Here is a 25408-nt window from a genome sequence, read left to right on the forward strand (position 1 = left end):
TCGAACGTCAAGGGGCCGGGGGTTAGACCCTCTCTTGTCGGAGACGGTCGTTGCCGGGCACGTGTGCGGCGCGAATGGAACTTGCCCCTTGTCAGCCCCGAGCCTGGATATTGTCCGGGTCTCGCTGCATTTGGACAGGGACTGCTTCGCTATCTGAGGAGTCGCGAATGGTGCTGAGCATCGCGCGGTCGTCCGCAAACACCCCCACCTCTGACCTTCTGATGGAAGGGAGGTCGCTGATGAAGCAGCTGAAGATGGTCGAGGGCCGAGGTCACGACCCTGAGGAACTCCCGCCGTGACGTCCTGGAACTGAGATGATTGACCTCCAACCACCACAACCATCTTCCTTTGTGCCGGGTATGACTCCAACCAGCGGAGAGTTTCCCCCCTGATTCCCACTGGCTCCAGTTTAGCTCGGGCTCCTTGATGCCAGACTCGGTCAAACGCTGCCTTGATGTCCAGGGCAGTCACCCTCACCTCACCTCTGGCATTCAGCTCTTGTGTCCATGTTTGAACCAAGGCTGCAATTTGGTTTTTATAAATTTAGAGTACACAATACATTTTTTCCAATTAAGGGGCAATTTAGCGTGGCCAATCCACCTACCCTGCACATCTTTGGGTTGTGGGGGCGAAACCCACGCAGACACACGGGGAGAATGTGCAAACTCCACACGGACAGTGACCCAGAGCCGGGGTCGAACCTGGGACCTCGGCGTCGCGAGGCAGCAGTGCTAACCACTGCACCACTGTGCTGCCCCTTGAACCAAGGCAGTAATCAGGTCGAGCTGAGTGACCCCGGCGGAACCCAAACTAGCATCCGTGAGCAGGTTATTGCTGAGTAAGTGCCGCACTGTTGATGACCCCTTCCAACACTTTACTGATGATGGAGAGGAGACTGATCGGGGGGGGCAATTGGCTGGGTTGGATTTGTCCTGTTTCTCGTGTACACGACACACCTGGGCAATTTTCCACATTGCCGGGTAGATGCCAGTGTTGTAGCTGCACTGGAACAGCTTGGCTAGGGGGTGCGGCAAGTTCTGGAGCAAACGTCTTCAGTACTATTGCCGGGATATTGTCGGGGCCCAGAGCCTTTGCAGTATCCAGTGTCCAGCCGTTTCCTGATATCACGGGTTTGACAGGGTCGATGCTGAGAGGATGTTTCCCCGTGTGGGAGAGTCTGGGCCCAGAGGACAGAATCTCAGAGTGAGGGGAGATTCTGAGAGGATGTTTCCCCGTGTGGGAGAGTCTGGGAGCAGAGGACAGAATCTCAGAGTGAGGGGAGATTCTGAGAGGATGTTTCCCCGTGTGGGAGAGTCTGGGCCCAGAGGACAGAATCTCAGAGTGAGGGGAGATGCTGAGAGGATGTTTCCCCGTGTGGGAGAGTCTGGGAGCAGAGGGCAGAATCTCAGAGTGAGGGGAGATTCTGAGAGGATGTTTCCCCGTGTGGGAGAGTCTGGGCCCAGAGGGCAGAATCTCAGAGTGAGGGGAGATTCTGAGAGGATGTTTCCCCGTGTGGGAGAGTCTGGGAGCAGAGGACAGAATCTCAGAGTGAGGGGAGATTCTGAGAGGATGTTTCCCCGTGTGGGAGAGTCTGGGCCCAGAGGGCAGAATCTCAGAGTGAGGGGAGATTCTGAGAGGATGTTTCCCCATGTGGGAGAGTCTGTGAGCAGAGGACAGAATCTCAGAGTGAGGGGAGATTCTGAGAGGGTGTTTCCCCGTGTGGGAGAGTCTGGGCCCAGAGGACAGAATCTCAGAGTGAGGGGAGATGCTGAGAGGATGTTTCCCCGTGTGGGAGAGTCTGGGCCCAGAGGGCAGAATCTCAGAGTGAGGGGAGATTCTGAGAGGATGTTTCCCCGTGTGGGAGAGTCTGGGCCCAGAGGGCAGAATCTCAGAGTGAGGGGAGATTCTGAGAGGATGTTTCCCCGTGTGGGAGAGTCTGGGACCAGAGGGCAGAATCTCAGAGTGAGGGGAGATTCTGAGAGGATGTTTCCCGTGCGGGAGAGTCTGGGAGCAGAGGGCAGAATCTCAGAGTGAGGGGAGATTCTGAGAGGATGTTTCCCCGTGTGGGAGAGTCTGGGACCAGAGGTCACCCATTTCAGACGGAGATGAGGAGGAATTTCTTCTCTCAGAGGGGAGCCAGTGTGGAACTGTGATATGGTACGAATTAAGTAATGGCAGGATGGGAAAACGGGTCAATGGGAAGACTGGTCAAAATGTTTGATACAATGTAAGAAAGGCTGAACTCCTCATTCCAGCTCCCCAGGCCCAGGTAAAGAATGCTCACAGTTCACCAGACCCCTGTAAGAAATGCTGCCCTCACCATTTCAGACTGTAAGACGGATAAGGCCAACTCTGCATAACTTGAAGTCTGAAAAGACCAGCGAAGGTCGAGCCATTCCAAAACACCGGACCTCGGCAACTCCTGATAAAACTAACTCGTCATAGCCTAGGGCCGTAGGAATTAAACAAGATAAGTTCAGGAAGCAATAATTCTATTCCGACCTTTCAATGTTCCCTCCAAGGACAAGATAATGGTATGAGTGATGTGACCAAAAAACGTCTGTTCTATGCTTCCGTTTGTATTTCCGATCAAATACCTGACTATATTGTTGTCACGCAATCTTGATAATGATAATGTATAAATATTGAGCTAATTCTCTGCGAAAGCGCGGAACTTGCGAAAGACTCAGCAGTTTTGTTGACTGCTCTCTGACTTCAAGTTTCAGCCAGTACTGCATGCGGTATTTTCGAAAATAAAGCTTTGTTATTTTGTCTTAACGAGTGTGTTAAATCTTTCTACTACAGAAGCGGGAAAATATTGACTTGAGCGTTTGGCGCAAGCGAGCAGTTACCAACATCCTGAGTGAATTCCGTGGGGGACTGAAGAAGTGATCGAGCCAGACCCGGAGGAAAGAGACAGACGCCGGCACAAGGTAAGATTAACCTTGGTCTTTCTCTCTCTCTCTCGCTCTCGGATTGGTGGTTCGACCCCTCATCCCTGACGGAAGTAACTAAACAGGTGACGGTGCTCGAATCTAAATTGTACTGCTAGTAGAGTACTTAAGGTCAGGGACCCCAATTGTGGTTAGCCTTAGGTCAAGGACCTCTTGTCTTACAGGCTGAAGTTTGGGTCAGGGACCCTGCAATTTGATTTGGTACCAGAGATTTTTTTTGATCATTGTTTGTTGCCGGGGCACATTTTATTGACATTATGGGACAGAGTTTAGACAAAACCGGGGGCAATTCCCCTCTATTTTTTATGTGTTCCGAAAACCCTTCTCAAGAACGTAATTTCCGGAGATTATCTGCAGCGCTGAACAATAAATTGGGTAATGATATTTGGCCACTAGGGGGCACTTGGAACTACGATAATTGCATTTCGGCTGAGAAAATCATTTGGCAGAAAAACGGAAACTTCAAATGGAAATCTTTAATTTCACAGTGGAAGTAACAGTCCACTAAACGCCACGAACAATCACTATTAATGAGTTGGAGAGATAACGCCCGTAGAAAAGGGATTGATGATTGTGTGGATGGTAAAGCAAAAAATTGGGAGACTTTAAAATTGGAATGTGAACTTTGGGATAGAAAGCATAAACAACAAGGTGAAAATAAAAAATCTCCAACCAATAGGCAGGGAGGGCTAGCACATCAAATTAAACGAAAGGAGGATCCTCCCAGTTGCTCTGGAATGCCGATGTTTCCCTATTCAGGCGATACGGAGGAGGAGGATTTGACCCCTGGACCCCACCCTCATCCTGCACTCCCCGATCCTACAATTACACCGTCCCAAGTCCAGACTCCCCCTTATGGTCCCACTTCCAATGAAACTCCTGCTGACGCATCCCCCATAGCAACACGCACTCGGTCACATACGCAAGCCGTTAATATGGAACAACCCTTCACCTCTGTTAATGAGGCTTTTCTTGATTTATCACTCCAACCTAAGGAGGAGGAAACTTTTCCGCCACCACCTCCTCCCTGCAAATTATCCCATTAGGAGTGTTATTAATGCTGGTGATAATGACGACCCATTCATTGAGGTGTGGCAGGCTTTTAAACCCCATGAGCTATGTTTGATCATGGCCCAATGTCCCTCCTGCAAAGAGGACCCAGAGGGGTTCACTGAGTTTTTGAGGAGAACTGCGACCATGTAAGGTGCTACCGCACATGATCAATATTCTCTGATTTATTCATCCCTTCCCCCAGAATTAGGGGAAAGATGGAAAAATGAATTAGGACTTCATGGGGACACGTGGACGGCCTTCAGCGTCGCTCACCAAACGGAGGACGATCAGCGTACTTTAATGGTCCCCGCCCTAAAACGGGCTCTCCGTAAACACGCTGACATCGCCAAACTCCTTGAATGTACCCCCACTTCTAAGGAAGATGGTCCAGAATTTTTTGACCACTTTTGTGGCGTGTACACTCTTTACTCCGGGGACATTGCTTTCAATGCAGGCACACAGTCTCCCCAATTTATTGCACTGCTAATGCAGGTATTGCCTGATCGCGTAGCATCCAGTATTGAAACTAATAACATGGACTGGTCTGACAATTCTAAACCTCAAATGAAACACGCTGTGTCTTATTAATGGAGCAGTGGCCGCCACCGTGAGACCTGTTACAAAGACACTGCCCAAAATTAAATCCGAATTCGTCCAACGTCCCTCTCAAAGAAGAGCTCCTAAAGGTCAGAACTCTCAGACAGATTCACGTCACTATCGCCCAGGTTGCACGGACCCTCCTGAATTTGGTTGCCGCCCACACTCCGCATATGGAGGATTTCGACAGCGCTCCTCCGCGGCGTCCTTCTGCCAAATATAATGTCACTTGCTTCAACTGTCAACGTACAGGCCACTACGCTAGGGATTGTCCAGCACCCCGACGACAAGGTAGATTTCAACCCCGTCGGCAGACACCCTTCACTACCTCGAACCCTACTGACTAGCCCGATCGAACTTTCCAGTCCTCTCAACAGACCACTCTGACGAGCCCACCGCTACGATTTACATAGAGGGCGTGCCTATCCCCTTCCTGATTGACACCGGCGAGACTCATTCTACGCTAGACTGGACATTAATTCAGAAACATGGCTTCCCCCTTTCTGATAAGCATGTGGGACTTGCTGGTTCATGGGGGAAGGTGCTGTTTATCCGCTTACGAAGCCGCTCTCTGTTCAATTTGAGGGCCGGGAATGTTGCATCCCTTTCACGGTTACCCGCGTCCTCGGTGTCAACCTGGCCGGACGTGACTTGCTGTGTCCCTTGCAGGGGGAAATTGTTTGCCTTGATAACGGCATTACTGTATCAGCTTTCCCGCAGGCCCAGCTTCGAAATGTTCCCCTTTTCACTCCTCCACAGTGGTGGTCGGTCGATTTTGATCCCTCACACTTGTGTCACCCCACGTGACCCTTTCTGTGAACGAAGGCTACAGTGCCAAGTCCTTGGGATTTCTGGCAGCTGCACTGCGAGGACAAGCTGATCCTTTCTTTAATGGAAGTCAAACCCTACCCGCAGGCACTTTAGAATATTTTCAACGCCCAGTTGTCCTCATTGGCACACTGCACCACCATCGTTCAGTCCAATCAACGACTTCTGAACTACCCGCAGATTTATGGGCGGCCTCCAAACACGAAGTTGGTCTCACTAATGTCCCTCCCGTTGTTATTAGAGTTAAACCTGACATGCCCTTGCCCTCGATTTCACGGTACCCTTTGGCCCCGAGGCTGAAGAAGGAGTCTCGGTCATTGTTCCTTCAACAGGGAATTGTGGTACCATGCCAATCGCCCTGTAACACCCCGATTCTTCCAGTTCCTAAGATAGGAAGACCATCCGAATGGCGTTTGTTCCAAGACCTGCGACTTATTAATCAGATAGTGGAACCCTTACATCCTATTGTCCCAAACCCGACGACAATCCTTAGTAATGTCCCACCGCTGTTTTCACCCTTGTTGATTTACAACATGCCTTTTTTGCGATACCCCTCGCCCCTGAATCACAGTATTTGTTTGCCTTTACATTTAAGGGCAACCAGTACACCTGGACTAGGCTCCCACAGGGCTCCATTCATTCTCCAACCCTTTTCTCACAAGCATTGCACTCCCAGTTAGCGACATTATCAACTCCTGGTGGCTCCACCGTCATCCAATATGTTGATGACTTACTCCTTGCCAGCCCTGACTTCAACGCTAACCAGCGTGACACCGTTTACCCGCTCCTCCGTCTCCATTCATGGGGATAGGTGACCCCGCCCGCTAAAGTTCATAAAGGCTAACGGCAGGTCAAATTTTTGGGTGTCCTAATAAGTGCTACGGATCGCTCCCTTACTCAGGAACGCATTACTCCTATACTGCAGACCCCATTTCCGACATCGCCCAAGCAGGTGCGAGCCTTTTTAGTATTGGTGAACTTTTGCAGACAATGGATTCCGAATGTTACTGTCCATACTAAAGATTTAACTCCGTACTCCTCTCAGAATGCTCCTCTTAAGTTTGAACTTCCTGATTCAGCAAAACAATCTTTTGTTACTCTCAAAAACGCCCTGGCTACCGCCCCAGCGCTAGGACGACCTATGTATGACAGATCCTTTCAGTTGTACGTTAATGTTCTTGATGAATGTGCCACTGGTGTTCTGACACAAGAACACGGTGACCGGCGTCGCCCGGTCGCCGACTATTCTACGAAATTGGATCCTGTAGCTTGCGGTCTACCTCCCTGCACCCAAATTCTTACGGCTGTCCATTTGTTAGCACAGGCGGCTTCTAATCTGACCCTTCACCAGCCAGTACAAGTGCATATCTCGCACTCTATTGTGGCTCTCCTAACATCTCAGCAAACCCAGCATCTGACTCAAGCCCGCTTGAGCCGCTGTGAGGTTTCACTATTGCAAAACCCCTACCTCTCTTTTCATTACTGTTCTACCTTAAATCCTGCTGTGTTCCTCGAGCAGCCCCCCGATAACCTTGCGGACCCACCACACGATTGTTTGCTTCGGAATCATTTCCTTACCGCGCCTCGCCCGGATTTAACGGACCGGCCTATTGACAATCCAGATCTCATTTTTTATGTTGATGGCAGTTCCGCCATTTCTCTCACTGGCATCCCACAGTCGGGATATGCCGTGGTAATCGACACTGATGTGCAGGAAGCAGCAGCCTTCCAGACCCCTGTCTCTGCACAAAAAGCCGAGCTATTTGCCCTTACTCGAGCATGTATTTTGGCCACAGATAAAAGTACTAATGTCTACACTGTTTCTAGGTATGCCTTTGGCGTGACCCACGATTTTGCCCACCTCTGGCAACAGCGAGGCTTTCTCACCTCCCATTCAAAATGCTCTTTGGGTTAAAAATCTCCTCGGTGCTATTCAGCTTCCCCATCAATTGGCAATTATTAAATGTGCTGCGCACACAAAGGGGGACACTCCTGTTCAATTAGGAAATGCCCGTGCTGATTCAGCTGCTAAGGCTGCGGCTATATCAGCCTCTCTGATTGTTCCCAGTGGGGCTAATCAGGCTCTAAACCAGGTACCTGCATTAGGAACGAAGGGCATGCCAGACACAACTGAAGTTCAAAATCTACAGAGGGACGCCTCTGATTCCGAGCGCACACTATGGAAGTCAATGGGGTGTTCACACTCCTGGCACGAGGCCTCTGGCTTACTCCCGTTGGTCAAGTTTGTATTCCGAATTCTTTATTGCCGGTACTTATTGATTATTTGCATACTTGTACCCATCTTGGGAAGGAGGGAATGGTACAGCTACTCCTGAAAACTTGGTGACACCCAGATTTGAATACAGCAGCGCAAACGCGGCTGGACCGATGCGTTATTTGCATGAAACATAATAAGGGTAAAGGCATTAAATGCCCTCCAGGAACCACTCCCTTGCCAGATGGCCCGTTTGCCTGTATACAGCTTGATTTTATCGAATTGCCAAAAGCACAGTGCTATAAATATTGCTTAGTAATAATCGACGTGTTTAGTAAATGGATTGAAGCTTTCCCCACCACTAATTGTACGGCACATACGGTGGTGAAGTTGTTGTTAACGGAAGTCATTCCTCGTTTTGGAGTACCCAAAATGGTGAGCTCAGACAATGGATCACATTTTGTGGCTCGGATCAATACTGAATTGTGCGAAGCACTCGTAGTTAAACAGCAACTGCACTGCGCGTATCACCCGCAGGCTGCAGGAATTGTGGAAAGAGCCAACGGGACTTTAAAAGAAAAATTATCTAAATTAACTGAAGAAACTGGGTTAAATTGGCTAAAGGTATTATTACCCTTGGCACTGTTTCACATGCGAGTGACTCCCCATTCGCGGACCGGACTGTCAGCTGCAGAGATAGTCTATGGTCGGCCAATGAGGACTCCCTGGGATGCCCATGAAAACCCCCTAGAGGGAGTAGACCTCCATGTGATGGGGGAACAAATGCAGAACTATTTGGAGCAATTAACACTTTCTCTGAAGTTTCCCCACTCACAGGTAAAACAGGCACATCTCCCAGTAACGGCAGGGACAGCCGTCCCTCGATATCCAGTGATCAAACCCGGAGACCACGTGTTGGTGAAAAACTGGGACAGAAAGAAACTAGGACAACGCTGGAGCGGCCCGGACCCTTCCTCGTACTGCTGACTGCACCGACTTCCGTCAAGCTTGAAGGACTTTCAAATTGGATACATCTATCCGATTGCAAGAAGATAGTCTCCAACCCAGACGAGAACACAGGATGAAGATCTTCATTATAATTTTTGGTCTCTCTGAACTATTTAGCCTTAATGGCCACTCGGTAGTAAAAAAAATGACCGAAACGGGACCTGCCTTCCAATACCTATTTATATATGTCATAGCTTTATGCCGAAAGATTGAACTTAAGCAAGCGTTGGGTTTGTACCCACATCCCCGTCCATTCGAGGGAAGGAATACCTCTCCAATCCCTCCCCTTTCATATCGCAGAGACGTTTGAATGGATTTTACGACAAAATCAAACAGGGAGCAGGGGAGATAGGGGGGATATGGAAATATGAAGATCTGCTGGCTATGACATGACTAAATTTTCAGCTTCGTATCAACCTACCTATAATCATGCCTTGTCTCCACCCTCCCTCACTGTCCACTCGCATAATGTTCAAGGGTCCATGTGTTTTAATAAATCAGGGAAAGGAAAGTTAATGGGGCAAAGTAGGTGCAACCTTACAGTTGACTGGCAAGAACTGGTACCAGGCATATCCAACAAGGGCATGTTTAACTGTGATTGGTCCAGGGTGTGGAATATAACCTCTAACATTTCATGGGGACAGACATCCCCAATCCCCTGGATGACATCTGCTGATGATTTTACGGCCGATAATGGAACCTATTTCATATGCGGCACTAAAGCATATCCAAGGCTCCCCATTGATTGGACAGGATCCTGCTTTTTGGGATATGTCGTACCTCAAATGCGTCACCTACCCACCCTTAAGCACTCCCCCTCGCGAGCCAAAAGGAGGATTTCTAAAACGGAACAGTTCTTTATGATGGCCTTTCCCTTGTACGGAACGGGCAAGGCATCCGACGAACTGATCCACATGGCCAGAGCATTGGGACAACTGGCGAACGTAACGGCAGCAGAAGCCAGGGAAATTGGACAGGCACTGGCCGAGGTCTCAGCTGAGCTAGTAGCTGTCCGGACCGTGGCATTACAAAATCGACTGGCTTTGGATTATCCGTTAGCCTCGCAGGGAGGAACGTGCGCTATCATAGGTCAGGAGTGCTGTACTTATATTCCAGGTGGCTCTGAAAATATCACTAACCTGGCCGACCATATTAAGAGACAGGCGGCTCAAATTCAAGAGATTGGCAGTGAATTTCATGACTGTGACCCGCCGGGTTGGCTAGGATGGTTGGGTCACGGATTATTTGATTGGATCTTTCAGGCCTTCATTCTACTGCTCCTAATGCTACTCGGGATAGGATTGCTTGGTTGCTTGTGTAAATGCATTTTCAATCGAGTCATGGATATACCTATTTAACTAGTTGTCATGATATGACAAAAGGAGGGAATGTGATATGGTACGAATTAAGTAATGGCATGATGGGAAAACTGGTCAATGGGAAGACTGGACAAAATGTTTGATACAATGTAAGAAAGGCTGAACTCCTCATTCCAGCTCCCCAGGCCCAGGTAAAGAATGCTCACAGTTCACCAGACCCCTGTAAGAAATGCTGCCCTCACCATTTCAGACTGTAAGACGGATAAGGCCAACTCTACATAACTTGGAAGTCTGAAAAGATCAGCGAAGGTCGAGCCATTCCAAAACACCGGACCTCGGCAACTCCTGATAAAACTAACTCGTCATAGCCCAGGGCTGTAGGAATTAAACAAGATAAGTTCAGGAAGAAATAATTCTATTCCGACCTTTCAATGTTCCCTCCAAGGACAAGATAATGGTATGAGTGATGTGACCAAAAAAGGTCTGTTCTATGCTTCCGTTTGTATTTCCCATCAAATTCCTGACTATACTGTTGTCACGCAATCTTGATAATGATAATGTATAAATATCGAGCTAATTCTCTGCGAAAGCGCGGAACTTGCGAAAGACTCAGCAGTTTTGTTGACTGCTCTCTGACTTCAAGTTTCAGCCAGTACTGCATGCAGCCTTTTCGAAAATAAAGCTTTGTTATTTTGTCTTAACGAGTGTGTTGAATCTTTCTACTATAGAAGCGGGAAAATATTGACTTTAGCAGAACTCTTCACCGCAGAGAGCTGTAGAGGCTGGGCCGTTAAGTATGTTCAAGGCCAAGAGAGACAGATTGTTAATCAGTGAGGAGGTCGAGGGTTATGGGGATAAAGCGGGAAAGTGGAGTTGAGGATTGTCACATCAGATCAGACATGATCTCATTGAGTGGCAGAGCAGACTCGACGGGCCGAGTGGCCGACTTCTGCTCCTGCCTTCTGGCAAATCAGAGTCGAGTTGCCTGCACTCGCTGGAGTTTAGAAGAATGAGGCGTGGCTTATTGGTCAACCAATCAGCACCCCCTTTTCCCGCGGTATAAATTGTCCCGGTTGTCTGAAATTTGGCATTCTTGTGTTTGTCCAGATTGACTGCAAAAGAGGAAAGATGGCGCTCCTCGGCAAGATGGATGTTATTTATCTTCATTCACTCAGGGGATGCGGGCATCGCCGACAGTCACCGCTCCGCAATTGCCCGTGGACGGAGTGGCGTGCGAGGGCATTTTAAGAGTTGCTATGTGGGTCTGGAGGCACATGTCAGCCAGACCGGGTAAGGACGGCAGAATTCCCTCCCGAATGGACATTGGTGAGTCAGGTGAGTTTTTAACCACAATTTCATGGTCAACTTTTAATTCCAGATTTTTGTCAAACTTAAATTTCACCATCTTCAACGGTGGGATTCGAACCTGGGACCCCAGAGCATTACCCCAGGTCTCTGCAATGCTAGCCCGACCACTCGGCCACCTGCGTGACGGAGGAATCTGGGAGCTTTTAATGACCAATTTCCGGAACTGCTTTACCTTGTTGTAGAGTTTGATGTTAGTCCCCGGCGTGGTGGAGCCGAAGTGATAGACGAGCGGCGCCTGAACGGAGAAGCCCTCCTCCACGTCGGCCGGCCTCTCGATGTACAGGGCCCCCATGGTGCCGGGGATGGAGATGGAGCCCTGGCCCACGTCCAGCTCCACGAAGGTGGGCCGGCGGCCCAGCCGCACGCCGTAGTTCAGCAGCAGGCGGCAGACCGTGGTCTTGCCCACGTCGGTGGGGCCCACCACCATGACGCGGGGGCCCCGCTCGTCCTCGCGCTCCGCCTGCTGCCGCATCTGCTCCAGGGCGGCGTGGCAGTTGAGGTAGAGCAGCATGGGCGTCTCGCGCGACACGTATGCCACCTCGGTGCGACCCCGCAGCTGCACCGAGCAGCCATGCCAGGTGAAGACGGCCACCTTGGAGCCCCCGTCGAAGGTGAAGCGCTTGTTGCGGGTCAGCTCGGTGGCAAAGATCTCGGCCATGCCCGCCAGCAGCTCCAACTGCACCATCTCGTGGGCTTCCACCTCGAAACGCAGCTCCGTCTCCTTCTCCAGGTCGAACTTGGTGACTGGCTGGTCATCTTTCTGCTCCTCCGTCATGTTTGTTCCCTCCCGGCGAGATCTGTCCGTGGGCAGAGGGAGGAGACAGATATTATACACAGCACTCCCTCAGCTCGCCGGCCCTACTCTTTCTTTTTTATATAAATTTAGAGTACCCAATTATGTTGTTTCCAATTAAGGGGCAATTTAGCGCGGCCAATCCACCTAACCTGCACATGTGAGGGTGAGACCCACGCAGACACGGAGAGAAGGTGCCCTCCCCTTCACCCAGGTGTTCCTGCCCTGCCCCCTCACTCAGGTGTGTTCCTGCCCTGCCCCCTCACCCAGGTGTGTTCCTGCCCTGCCCTCACTCAGGTGTGTTCCTGCCCTGCCCCCTCACCCAGGTGTTCCTGCCCTGCCCCCTCACCCAGGTGTTCCTGTGCTGCCCCTTCACCCAGGTGTGTTCCTGCCCTGCCCCCTCACCCAGGTGTTCCTGCCCTGCCCCCTCACCCAGGTGTGTTCCAGCCCTGCCCCCTCACCCAGGTGTGTTCCTGCCCTGCCCCTTCACCCAGGTGTGTTCCTGCCCTGCCCCCTCACCCAGGTGTGTTCCTGCCCTGCCCCCCTCACCCAGGTGTGTTCCTACCCTGCCCCCCTCACCCAGGTGTGTTCCTGCCCTGCCCCCTCACCCAGGTGTGTTCCTGCCCTGCCCCCTCACCCAGGTGTGTTCCTGCCCTGCCCCCTCACCCAGGTGTGTTCCTGCCCTGCCCCCTCACCCAGGTGTTCCAGCACTGCCCCCTCACCCAGGTGTGTTCCAGCACTGCCCTCACCCAGGTGTTCCTGCCCTGCCCCTTCACCCAGGTGTGTTCCTGCCCTGCCCCCTCACCCAGGTGTGTTCCTGCCCTGCCCCCTCACCCAGGTGTTCCAGCCCTGCCCCCTCACTCAGGTGTGTTCCAGCCCTGCCCCCTCACCCAGGTGTGTTCCTGCCCTGCCCCCTCACCCAGGTGTGTTCCAACCCTGCCCCCTCACCCAGGTGTGTTCCTGCCCTGCCCCCTCACCCAGGTGTTCCTGCCCTGCCCCCTCACCCAGGTGTTCCTGCCCTGCCCCCTCACCCAGGTGTGTTCCTGCCCTGCCCCCTCACCCAGGTGTGTTCCTGCCCTGCCCCCTCACCCAGGTGTGTTCCTGCCCTGCCCCCTCACCCAGGTGTGTTCCTGCCCTGCCCCCTCACCCAGGTGTGTTCCTGCCCTGCCCCCTCACCCAGGTGTGTTCCTGCCCTGCCCCCTCACCCAGGTGTTCCTGCCCTGCCCCCTCACCCAGGTGTGTTCCTGCCCTGCCCCCTCACCCAGGTGTGTTCCTGCCCTGCCCCCTCACCCAGGTGTTCCTGCCCTGCCCCCTCACCCAGGTGTGTTCCTGCCCTGCCCCCTCACCCAGGTGTGTTCCTGCCCTGCCCCCTCACCCAGGTGTGTTCCTGCCCTGCCCCCTCACCCAGGTGTGTTCCTGCCCTGCCCCTTCACCCAGGTGTGTTCCTGCCCTGCCCCCTCACCCAGGTGTTCCTGCCCTGCCCCTTCACCCAGGTGTGTTCCTGCCCTGCCCCTTCACCCAGGTGTTCCTGCCCTGCCCCCCTCACCCACGTGTGCTGCTCACCTCCAGCCACCTGGCCTGACCCACTGCCCCAAACTTGCCTTGACAACCGTATCCAGGTGCGGTGCCTTGTGGGTAGCCCGGGGCTGGGCCAATGGGAGGAGCTGGGTGGGGTGACGCAGAGGCATCACGCTTCAACCTCTCGTGACGCCATCCGGAGCCCGAGGACCCGGATGTGGCCTTGTGCCTCGGCGTCTGGCTGCGCATGCGGCTCCTCGCCAGGCCCCATGGGAGGTGCAGTTCCCCCTCCTGCCCTCTATCCCGGGGCAGCACTGCGCATGCGGCTCCTCGCCAGGCCCCATGGGAGATGCAGTTCCCCCTCCCGCCCTCTAGCCCGGGGCAGCACTGCGCATGCGGCTCCTCGCCAGGCCCCATGGGAGATGTAGTTCCCCCTCCCGCCCTCTACCCCGGGGCAGCACTGCGCATGCGGCTCCTCGCCAGGCCCCATGGGAGATGCAGTTCCTCCTCCGGTCCTCCATCCCGGGGCAGCACTGCGCATGCGGCTCCTCGCCAGGCCCCATGGGAGATGCAGTTCCTCCTCCGGTCCTCCATCCCGGGGCAGCACTGCGCATGCGGCTCCTCGCCAGGCCCCATGGGAGATGCAGTTCCTCCTCCGGTCCTCCATCCCGGGGCAGCACTGCGCATGCGGCTCCTCGCCAGGCCCCATGGGAGATGCAGTTCCTCCTCCGGTCCTCCATCCCGGGGCAGCACTGCGCATGCGGCTCCTCGCCAGGCCCCATGGGAGATGTAGTCTTGACCAGACCAAATCCCTGACCCCCCCCACACATCACACTGTGAGGTTATGGCAGCCTTAGACCGTGAGGGATGGGAACCAGAGGAGGCCCAAAAAAGAATGTGCAGAGTAGTGGACTGAACATAGAACATACAGTGCAGAAGGAGGCCAATCGGCCCATCAGGTCTGCACCGACCCTCTGAAAGAACACTACCCCCTGCCCCAGGGCCCATCTCCATCACGCCCCCTCCTCCCCCACACACACATTGATGGTAGCCAGTCCTCCTAACCTGCACATCTTTGGACTGCGAGGGGAAACCGGAGCACCCGGAGGAAAGAAACGCAGACGCGGGGAGAGCGTGCAGACTCCGCACAGGCGGGAATAGAATCTGGGTCCCCAGCGCTGTGAGGCAGCAGTGCTAACCACTGTGTCACTGAGCCGCACAGTGGTCCCTAGTGGATGAATCACACAACAAAAGGTGTTCCACAGGCATAGCTTGTGATTAGGAGGCCGCGAAATGTTTTCCTGCTATCTCTCTCCATATAATCACATTCTCTTCTCCGTGTATTTCTCTCTCTCTCCATCTTTCTTTTCCTGTTTTTCTCCCTCGCCACGTATTTCTCCTTTTCCCACTTCCCGGTCTATGTATCGCTATCTCTTTGTCTTTATTGTTTTTGTCTCTGTCTCTCTCCCCTCTCTATTTTGTAGCCATGTAAAATGGCTGACTCCCGATTAGAATGGCCAAACCCCGATTTAAAATGGCGAACGGAAGAGGCTGATGGGAAAATCAGCCAACAGGACTCAAACGGACAGCTGCAGGTAAAACAGTGTACTCGCCTCTGAGGGAGTCAGCCCAGACCGATACCTGCAGCCATCAACATCACAACAACCCAGCCATCTGCATATTAAGCAGCCATCCCCGGGAACAATTGCTACAAATTAGTAACACAAAGCCGACCCAGACCTTTCGGCGCCAGCAGGAGCTGACACAAAGAAAGGTAAACGACCACCCCCCCGATCAAGGAATCGCTCCAGCATTGGAGCATATCGAACCAAGTGATTGGGACCAAGTCCAATCACTTGGAACCAGGTACGAGGTCCGCCCCGAGAGGCAGGAAGCCCCTGGGGACTATAAGAATAGGGGCCAAGTTCAAATCGACCCTTCTTCTCCTCTCCACACCCTTCGAGACCCTTCGGCAAGAGAACGTAAGTTTTACTCCAGCGATCGCTACCAGATAGGCACTCCTGACTATCGACCTGTACCAGCTTTTAAATCCCGCAGGCTCAGAGCCCATTCGAAAGGCCATTCATTTCCCTGACTTGGTGGGCCATTTCCAAAGTTAAGTATTGGCCTGTTAGTGGTAGGAAGTAGCTTAGAAGTAGAATTAATGTATAAGTATTGATTGCTGTATATAATAAATGAGCGTTGATTTAACTCTTACTAAGCGGTGTGTTGGATTACTGATCATTACTCGGACTTGACCCACGTGGCGGTATCAGAAAGATACCTGGCGACTCAAGAGCAAAGGTGATAGAACAAGAGCAATTAAACTAAGGCTAAAACGAGCAACATCGTACACACACAGACTCTCTCTCTCTCCCACTTTTTCACTCTCTATTTCTCTGTCTCTTATCTTTCTCTACTATCACACCATCTCACGCTGCCTGATGTCTCTCTCGCACATGTTGTGTTCTGCTGCTTTGGATAACACGGGCTGCTACTTGATGCAGTCTTAACTAAAGGATGCTCCAGACTCTGAAATTAGTTCAACGTGTTTATTGAACTATTAACACAGTTCTCAAATGAGTTCGACCCTCTGCTAATCTAACTGTAGTAACTCAGTCTAACTGTAGCAGCTTGCTCTAAGCCACGTGCTGGGGTGTGATGCTGCTGATCAACCCTGTCTAACTCTCTCGACGTCGGTCTGTGGAAAGAGGCAGGGTGTGAGTGCCTCATCCCTTTTATAGTGTTTATGTCATGCCCCCTTGTGGTGATGCCACCTCTGAGTGTCCTGACTGCCCATTGGTTGTGTCCCATTCTGAGTTGCAAGTTTGCATATCATGACATCTCCCCCTTTTTTGTAGATGTGTATACATGTGATTGTGTCTAATGTGACTGACTGAGGAATACAGAACAGAACAAACAAAACAAATGCTCATAAGTCCAGTCTCTGAGGCTTGCGTCTGATCCTCGTCAACCGCCGGAGAGGTGGTGGAGGGGATGACGGTGTCTTGACAGGCAAGTGGGAGGCACGACTGGTGGCCTCGTGGATCGAAGTGTCTGGAGGTGGCAATTTGACATGTGGAAATGGAGGGGAAAGTGGTTGTGGGCAAGCAACTTTTCGCAGTGCCCTTCGATTCCTTCGCACAATGGAGCCATCAGCCATACGTATGACATAGGATCTGGGCGCGGCCTGTCGAACAACGACAGCCGGAGCAGACCACCCACCATCCGGTATCATAGAATTTACAGTGCAGAAGGAGGCCATTCGGCCCATCGAGTCTGCACCGGCTCTTGGAAAGAGCACCCTACCCAAGGTCCACACCTCCACCCTATCCCCATAACCCAGTAACCCCACCCAACACTATGGGCAATTTTGAACACTTAAGGGCAATTTATCATGGCCAATCCGCCTAACCTGTACATCTTTGGGCTGTGGGAGGAAACCGGAGCACCCGGAGGAAACCCACGCACACACGGGGAGGATGTGCAGACTCCGCACAGACAGTGACCCAAGCCGGAATCGAACCTGGGACCCTGGAGCTGTGAAGCATTTGTGCTATCCACAATGCTACCGTGCTGCAGGTATCTTGATCCTGACCGTGCCTGCCGGGGATAGCACATCCAGATCGGTGGCAAGTGCGTCATAGCCCTGCTTCTGGCTGTCGCGAAGCTGCTGCATCTTCTGCAGCACCGGGAGGTGATCAATGTTGGGCAGGTGTATGGCTGGAAGCGTCGTCCGCAGGTCCCTGTTCATCAGCAGTCGAGCTGGCGACATGCCAGGGGACAAGGGAGTCGCCCGGTACGCAATAGTGCAAGGTGTATGTCGGAAGCGGAGTCCGGGGCCTTGCGGATGAGCTGCTTAACGATGTGCACCCCTTTCTCGACTTTGCCATTGGACTGCGGGTAGTGCGGACTGGAGGTGACAGGCCTGAAATTGTAGCTCTTGGCAAACGTGGACCATTCTCGACTGTGGAAGCAGGGGCCATTGTCGCTCGTGACAGTGTTCGGGATGCCAGGCCGTGAGAATGTCTCTTTGATGACGGTCCGTGAGGTGAGGTCTGGCAGCTTCAGCACCTCAGGATAGTTCGAGAAGTAATCGATGATTAAGGTATAGTCACGACCATTCGCATGGAATAGGTCAATGCCAACCTTGGACCACGGAGAGGTCTCTATGCCATGTGGTTGGAGCGCCTCCTTGCTCTGCGCTGGTTGGAACGTCTGACAGGTTTCGCTGTTCAGGACCATGTCCGTGATGTCCTGGTTGATGCCGGGCCAGTAGACAGCTTGCCGGGCCCTGCGTCTGCACTTTTCTACGCCCAGGTGTCCCTCATGAATCTGCCGCAGCACCATGCTCTGGAGACGTAGCAGGAGGACTATCCTGTCCAGCTTGAGCAGGATGCCGCCGATCAGCGTCAGGTCGTCCTTGACGTTGTAGAATTGAGGACATTGCCCTTTCTGCCAGCCATTGCTGAGGTTGTGGATGACTCGCTGCAACAGGGGGTCTTTGGCCATCTCTTCTCGGCTGAGAACGATCTTCTCACCTGTTGCCGGGAGAGCGCTTGCACACAGTTGTACCTGCAATTCAATGTGCTGGATGATCTCCAGTGGTTCACTGGGTGAGTTGACGGAGCGGGACAATGCATCGGCGATGATGAGCTCCTTGCCAGGTGTGTACACCAAATTGAAATCATACCTCCGGAGTTTGAGCAGAATTCTCTGCAAACGGGCGTCATGTCGCTCAGGTCCTTTTGGGTGATGTAGACCAGAGGCCTATGATCCGTCTCAACAGTAAATGTTGGCAAGCCGTAGACATAATCATGAAATTTGAGGATGCCGGTGAGAAGACCTAAACACTCCTTCTCAATCTGCGTATATCTGGTCTCAGTGGTTGTCATTGCCCGTGACGTGTATGTTACTGGTACCCAGGATGACGTGTCATCTCTTTGAAGCAACACCGCCCCAATGCCACCCTGACTCGCATCTGTGGATATCTTGGTCTCTCGGTCTGGGTCAAAGAATGCAAGGACGGGTGTAGTGGTGAGCTTGGCTTTCAGCTCCAGCCACTCTGTTCAGTGCTCCGCCTTCCACTCAAAGGCGGTTGATTTTTTCACCAGGTTGCGTAGGGCCGTGGTGTGTGTGGCCAAATTCGGGATGAACTTGCCAAGGAAATTGACCATTCCAGGAAGCGCAGTACTGCCTTCTTATCCTCGGGGACTTTCAATGCCTTGATGGCTTTAATTTGGTCTGTGTCCGGGCGGACACCGTGTTGGGAAATCTGATCGCCCAGGAACTTCAGCGTGGATGTCCCAAAACAGCTCTTGGACCTGTTTAGCTTGAGGCCATGTTCATGTATGCGTCGGAATACTTTCTTGAGTCGCGACACATGTTCCTCTGGGGTTGTGGACTAGATTATGAAATCGTCGACGTAGACACGAACCCCGTCTATTCCCTCCATCATCTGTTCCATGATGCGATGGAAAATCTCTGATGCCGAGATGATGCCAAATGGCATTCGGTTGTAGCAGAATCTGCCAAAAGGCGTGTTGAAGGTGCAGAGCCTTCTGCTGGATTCTTCAAGTTGGATTTGCGTAAAATCCTTGGGATGCGTCCAATATTGTGAAGAAGCGCGCGTGTGTCATCTCACTCGTGATTTCTTCCCTCTTCGGGATGGGGTAATGATCCCGCATAATGTTTTTGTTTAGATCCTTGGGGTCAATGCAGATGCGTAGGTCCCCCGAAGGCTTCTTTACGCACACCATCGAGCTGACCCGGTCGGTTCGTGCAGTGACCTTGGAGATGATGCCTTTTTGTTGTAGACTCGTGAGCTCTGCCTTCAGGCGCTCTCTCAGTGGGGCAGGGACTCGTCGTGGTGCGTGGACCACTGGCTTGGCATCGGGCCGCAGTAGAATCTTGTACTCGTACGGCAGCATGCCCATCCCACTAAATACACCTGGGTACTGGGTTAGGATGTCGTCGATGCTGGCCTGAAGATCCGAATGGGACGGCGTTGTGGTGTAGACCCTTTGAATGAGGTTCAGTTGCTTGCAGGCGTGCGCACCTAGCAGGGACGCTCTGTCTGGTTTAACAATCTCGAAGCGTAAGCTTGCTTGTGTGTGTCGGCTGGACACCTGCAGATGGCAGGACCCCAGTGCCTTGATTGTGTTTCTGTTGTAGTCCAGGGGTTTGCAGGCAGCTGGAAGGATTGTGGGGGGGCTTCTTGATTCTCTTGAAGTCCGCCTGCGAAATCAGGTTGGCGGAGGCACCTGTGTCCAGTTTGAACTGGATGGGGCGGTGGTTGACCCTCATCACTGCTCGCCATTCGTCCTCGGAATCCACGGCCAGGATTGATTGGACTCGCGATGTGTCCGGTGTGGCGTATTCGCACTTCGTAATAATGCCCACTCGGTAAGTGTTGTCCAGCTAGTCAGCATCTGGGTCCGTCGCACTGCCTGGATCAGAGTCATGCATTCGGTGTTGCACACTTCTGATGCGCCGCTGTCGGAATCGGGAGCGCTGGCTCCTGACTGGCGGTGCAGATCTGCACAGGGCTGCATAGCGGCCTGGCTTCCCGCAGTTTAAACAGCGTTTGTCTCTTGCAGGGCAGTTTTTTCAAAAACGGGCGGTGCCGCAGTTGGCACACGTCATGACGTCGGTGTCATGACGCTCAGTGCGTCGTTGCGCATGCGCGGTGCGGTTCTCGGACGTCTGCACCTGCACAGCGCGGTTTTCGGCCGCTTCGTGTTCCCGACCGCATTGCGCATGCGCCGGGCCCCGGGAAGACGCGCGCGAAATGGCCGCTTTCGTCAATGTGGAGGCGCTGTGTCCGGGAGATGGCCTGAACACTCTTTGGTACTTCGCTTTGTCCTGCCCTTCGGAAGAGTGAAAGGAGTTGAAGATCTCTATCGCATGGTCACCCGCAGTGGTGAGCAGAAGAGCTATCTTCCGAGCATCGGTCGTGCCATTGAGGTCGGATGCTTCCACGTATACTTGGAATTTCTGCTTGAATGATCGCCAGTTGGCACTAAGATTGCCGGTGGTCCTGAGCTGATGAGGAGCCTGAACCTTGTCCATTGTGCCTGTATTCAGTCGCTGGTTGTCACGGATCTTGCTGAGTTGAACTAAATAGATTGAACAGTCACTCCTGGTACCATGTTGTGTTCTGCTGCTTCGGATAACACGGGCTGCTACTTGATGCAGTCTTAACTAAAGGATGCTCCGGACTCTGAAATCAGTTCAACGTGTTTATTGAACTATTAACACAGTTCTCAAATGAGTTCGACTCTCTGCTAACCTAACTGCAGTAACTCAGTCTAACTGTACCAGCTTGCTCTAAGCCACGTGCTGGGGTGTGCGGCTGCTGATCAACCCTGTCTAACTCTCTGGATGTCTGTCTGTGGTAAGAGGCCGGGTGTGAGTGAATCATCCCTTTTATAGTGTTTATGTCATGCCCCCTTGTGGTGATGCCACCTCTGAGTGTCCTGACTGCCGATTGGTTGTGTCCTGTTCTGAGTGTTCATTGGTTGCATATCATGACAACGCACACACCCTCTCTCACTCACACACTTTCACACTATCGCTCTCTCTCTCTCGCTCTCTCTCTCCCTTTGTCTCACTTTCACTGTCCCTTCTTCTTTCCCCCCCCCCCCCACACACACACACACACTCTCTCTCTCTCACTTTCACACTATCTCACAGACAGTGCCATCTCTCTCCCTCCTTTTGTCTCGCATTCGCTCTCTGTCCATTATCTCCTCCCCCCCCCCCCCCACAAACACACACAGAGTCTCTCTTAGATTCTACTTTTGCAAAGTTAAATACAGCAAAAGCTGTTACATCATTGGGAGGGGGAGGTGGGGAGTAAGGGGGGGGGGGGGGAGGGGGGTTGGTGGCGGGTGGGTGGTAAGGGAGGGGGAGGTAGCGAAGGCTGTGTGGCTGGCAGGGCAGTCCCAACCAATCAGTGCAGCGGTCTGCATTCAAAAAGCCCAGGGCTGGAACCAATGGCAGGCGAGTCTCCGACCTGATCCCGTTGAGGAATTCAAAATATTCGCAAGATGGTGGAGCGAGGGGAAAGATTCGGAGAGGGGACAGTGAGAGCACAACAGTCAAGCTGCAGTTTAAAATCACCAGAACTCTCGCTGCATCGGGTCAACTCCAGTGGGACAGCGGGCAGAGATTCCTGCTGGAGGTCCCCAGCTGGGAAAGGTGGAGTTTTCCCTCCGGGGTGTGGGGGGGTGGGGGGGCAGGAATCAACTTTCCACCAATGGCAGCAGTGAGGTAAAGTCTTCAAAACTTTTTATCTGTCTCTGAAACTGCCTCCTTCTTTTTTGAACTCTCCCCCCTCCCCAGTTTCCAGCGAACGTTTTGCCTTAAGTTTAGAGATGGAGCAGCGAGTGTGTGTATGTGTGAGGGGGAGGGGTTGTCGGGGGAGGGGGATGAGGTGGGGGGGTGGGGGGAGGCTGGTTTAACTTTAAAGCGTATCCTAACTTGAGGCCACCCCCTCTCGTACAGACTGGGCCAGTCCGGCCTGACAGCCTCAGCCCATCAACTCCCAGCCTGGACCAATTGCCGACGAGTGTTCCGGGAGGGGGTCCCGGCAGAGTTTGCAGGAGTGGGCCGAGGGGCAAAGGTCGGGGCGAACGAGAGTTCGTTTCTGGCCAAAGGTTTTTCTGCGTCATTTTCTTTGAATGCTGCAGGAACCAGCGAGGGCAAATTGTCTCAATCAGTCCTGTCTGTCCGGACGAGTTTGTTTCTTAAAAAAAAGAAATAAAGCTCTTCAGTAGGTTTGATGCTCATTTTTCTAAAAAGATATTTCCCCGAAATCGCACGGTGGAGCAGTGGGTTAGCACTGCTGCCTCACGGCGCGAGGGAACCGGGTTCATTCCGGCCTCGGGTGCACAATCTGCACCCGTGTCAGCGTGGGTTTCCTCCGGGTGCTCCGGCTTCCTCTCACAAGTCTCGAAAGACGTGCTTGTGAGGTGAACTGGACATTCTGAATTCTCCCTCTGTGAACCCGAACAGGCGCCGGAATGTGGCGACTAGGGGCTGTCCACAGTGACTTCATTGCAGTGTTACTGTAAGCCCACTTGTGACACTAATAAAGATTATTAAGAATTCTGATTGACCATGTTAAATTGTCCCTTAGTGTCCAAGGATGTGCACGTTGGGTGGATTGGCCGTGTTAAATTGTCCCTTAGTGTCCAAAGATGTGCGGGTTAGGTGGATTGGCCGTGTTAAATTGTCCCTTAGTGTCCAAAGATGTGCAGGTTAGGTGGATTGGCCATGTTAAATTGCCCCTTAGTGTCCAAAGATGTGCAGGTTAGGTGGATTGGCCGTGTTAAATTGTCCCTTAGTGTCCAAAGATGTGCAGGTTAGGTGGATTGGCCGTGTTAAATTGTCCCTTAGTGTCCAAAGATGTGCGGGTTAGGTGGAGTGGCCATGTTAAATTGCCCCTTAGTGTCCAAAGATGTGCAGGTAAGGTGGATTGGCCGTGTTAAATTGTCCCTTAGTGTCCAAAGATGTGCAGGTTAGGCGGATTGGCCGTGTTAAATTGTCCCTTAGTGTCCAAAGATGTGCAGGTTAGGTGGATTGGCCATGATAAATTGTCCCTTAGTGTCCAAAGATGTACAGGTTAGGTGGATTGGCCGTGTTAAATTGTCCCTTAGTGTCCAAAGATGTGCAGGTTGGGTGGATTGACCGTGTTAAATTGTCCCTTAGTGTCCAAAGATGTACAGGTTAGGTGGATTGGCCGTGTTAAATTGTCCCTTAGTGTCCAAAGATGTGCAGGTTAGGTGGATTGGCCGTGTTAAATTGCCCCTTAGTGTCCAAAGATGTGCAGGTTAGGTGGATTGACCGTGTTAAATTGTCCCTTAGTGTCCAAAGATGTGCAGGTTAGGTGGATTGGCCGTGTTAAATTGTCCCTTAGTGTCCAAAGATGTGCAGGTTGGGTGGATTGGCCGTGTTAAATTGTCCCTTAGTGTCCAAAGATGTACAGGTTGGGTGGATTGGCCATGATAAATTGTCCCTTAGTGTCCAAAGATGTGCAGGTTAGGTGGATTGGCCGTGTTAAATTGTCCCTTAGTGTCCAAAGGTGTTGAGGTTGGGTGGATTGACCGTGTTAAATTGTCCCTTAGTGTCCAAAGATGTCCACGGTCATGCACGGTGGATTGAAAACGTTTTTTACAAATGTATTCCTGTTATTTCGGAAGAGCATGCTTGCTTGGATTGAGAAGGTTGTCCGTTGATGAGAAGCTGAGTAAATTGAATCTATATTCTGTGGAGTTTGGAAGGATGAGAGGTGATCTCACAGAGAATAGGAGGAGGCTATTCAGCACGCGAGCCTGCACCGCCCTCATGATCATGGCGGATCCCCTGTTTCAACATCGCACTCCCGCTCTCTCCCCATATCCCCTTGGTCCCTTCAGAGTCTAGAAATCCTTTTCCTTCTGAAATGTACTCAGCGACTCGGCCTCCGTGACCTCTGTGGTGGAAAATTCCAGGGGTTCACCAGTCTCCGGGTGAAGGACTGTCTCCTCGGCTCAGTCCTAAATGGCCTGTCCCTGTATCCTGAGACTGTAACCCCCGTGGTTCTAGAACCTTCCACCCAGAGATGGATACTGAATACCTTGGATACAGAACTGGCTCGGTCATAGAAGGCAGAGAGTAGCAATGGAAGGATGCTTTTCTGATTGGAGGGCTGTGACCAGTGGTGTTCCACAGGGATCAGTGCTGGGACCTTTAGGGTTTGTACTATATATAAATGATTTGGAGGAAAATGTAACTGGTCTGATTAGTAAGTTTGCAGACGACACAAAGGTTGGTGGAATTGCGGATAGCGATGAGGACTGTCAGAGGATACAGCAGGATTTAGATCGTTTGGAGACTTGGGCGGAGAGATGGCAGATGGAGTTTAATCCGGACAAATGTGAGGTAATGCATTTGGAGGGTCTAATGCAGGTAGGAAATATACAGTGAATGGTAGAACCCTCAAGAGTTTTGACAGTCAAAGATATCTAGGAGTACAGGTCCACAGGTCACTGAAAGGGGCAACACAGGTGGAGAAGGTAGTCAAGAAGGCATACGGCATGCTTGCCTTCCTTGGCCGGGGCATTGAGTATAAGAATTGGCAAGTCATGTTGCAGCTGTGTAGAACCTTAGTTAGGCCATACTTGGAGTAAAGTGTTCAATTCTGCTCGCCACACTACCAGAAGGATGTGGAGGCTTTAGAGAGGGTGCAGAAGAGATTTACCAGAATGTTGCCTGGTATGGAGGGCATTAGCTATGAGGAGCGGTTGAATAAACTTGGTTTGTTCTCACTGGAACGACGGAGGTTGAGGGGCGACCTGATAGAGGTCTACAAAATTATGAGGGGCATAGACAGAGTGGATAGTCAGAGGCTTTTCCCCAGGGTAGAGGGGTCAATTACTAGGGGGCATAGGTTTAAGGTGCGAGGGGCAAGGTTTAGAGGAGATGTACGAGGCGAGTTTTTCACACAGAGGGTAGTGGGTGCCTGGAACTCGCTGACGGAGGAGGTGGTGGAAGCAGGGACGGTAGTGACATTTAAGGGGCATCTTGACAAATACATGAATAGGATGGGAATAGAGGGATACGGACCCAGGAAGTGTAGAAGATTTTAGTTTAGTCGGGCAGCATGGTCGACACGGGCTTGAAGGGCCGAAGGGCCTGTTCCTGTGCTGTACTTTTCTTTGTTCTTTGTCCTTTGTTCTCACTCACTGAAACCCTACACAGGAACAGGGGG

General features: G+C 52.2%; 1 protein-coding gene across 2 annotated transcripts in view; it reads right to left on the reverse strand.

The window, feature by feature from the left end:
* Positions 1-13881, reverse strand: part of clp1 (cleavage factor polyribonucleotide kinase subunit 1) — a 74239-nt gene extending 60358 nt beyond the window's left edge. The window contains exons 1-2 of one of the 2 annotated variants that reach the window (XM_072498032.1): positions 13737-13881; positions 11515-12139 (exon numbers count right to left, since the gene is read on the reverse strand). In XM_072498032.1, the coding sequence (XP_072354133.1) occupies positions 11515-12117 (603 nt within the window). In that variant the 5' untranslated portion in view covers positions 12118-12139; positions 13737-13881. Of the gene's footprint in view, positions 1-11514; positions 12140-13698 lie in introns of both variants that reach the window. The other variant, XM_072498031.1, reaches the window with a different exon arrangement.
* Positions 13882-25408: the final 11527 nt, after the last annotated feature.

This window comes from Scyliorhinus torazame, chromosome 4 (assembly GCF_047496885.1).
Source record: "Scyliorhinus torazame isolate Kashiwa2021f chromosome 4, sScyTor2.1, whole genome shotgun sequence".
Lineage (NCBI taxonomy): Eukaryota > Metazoa > Chordata > Chondrichthyes > Carcharhiniformes > Scyliorhinidae > Scyliorhinus > Scyliorhinus torazame.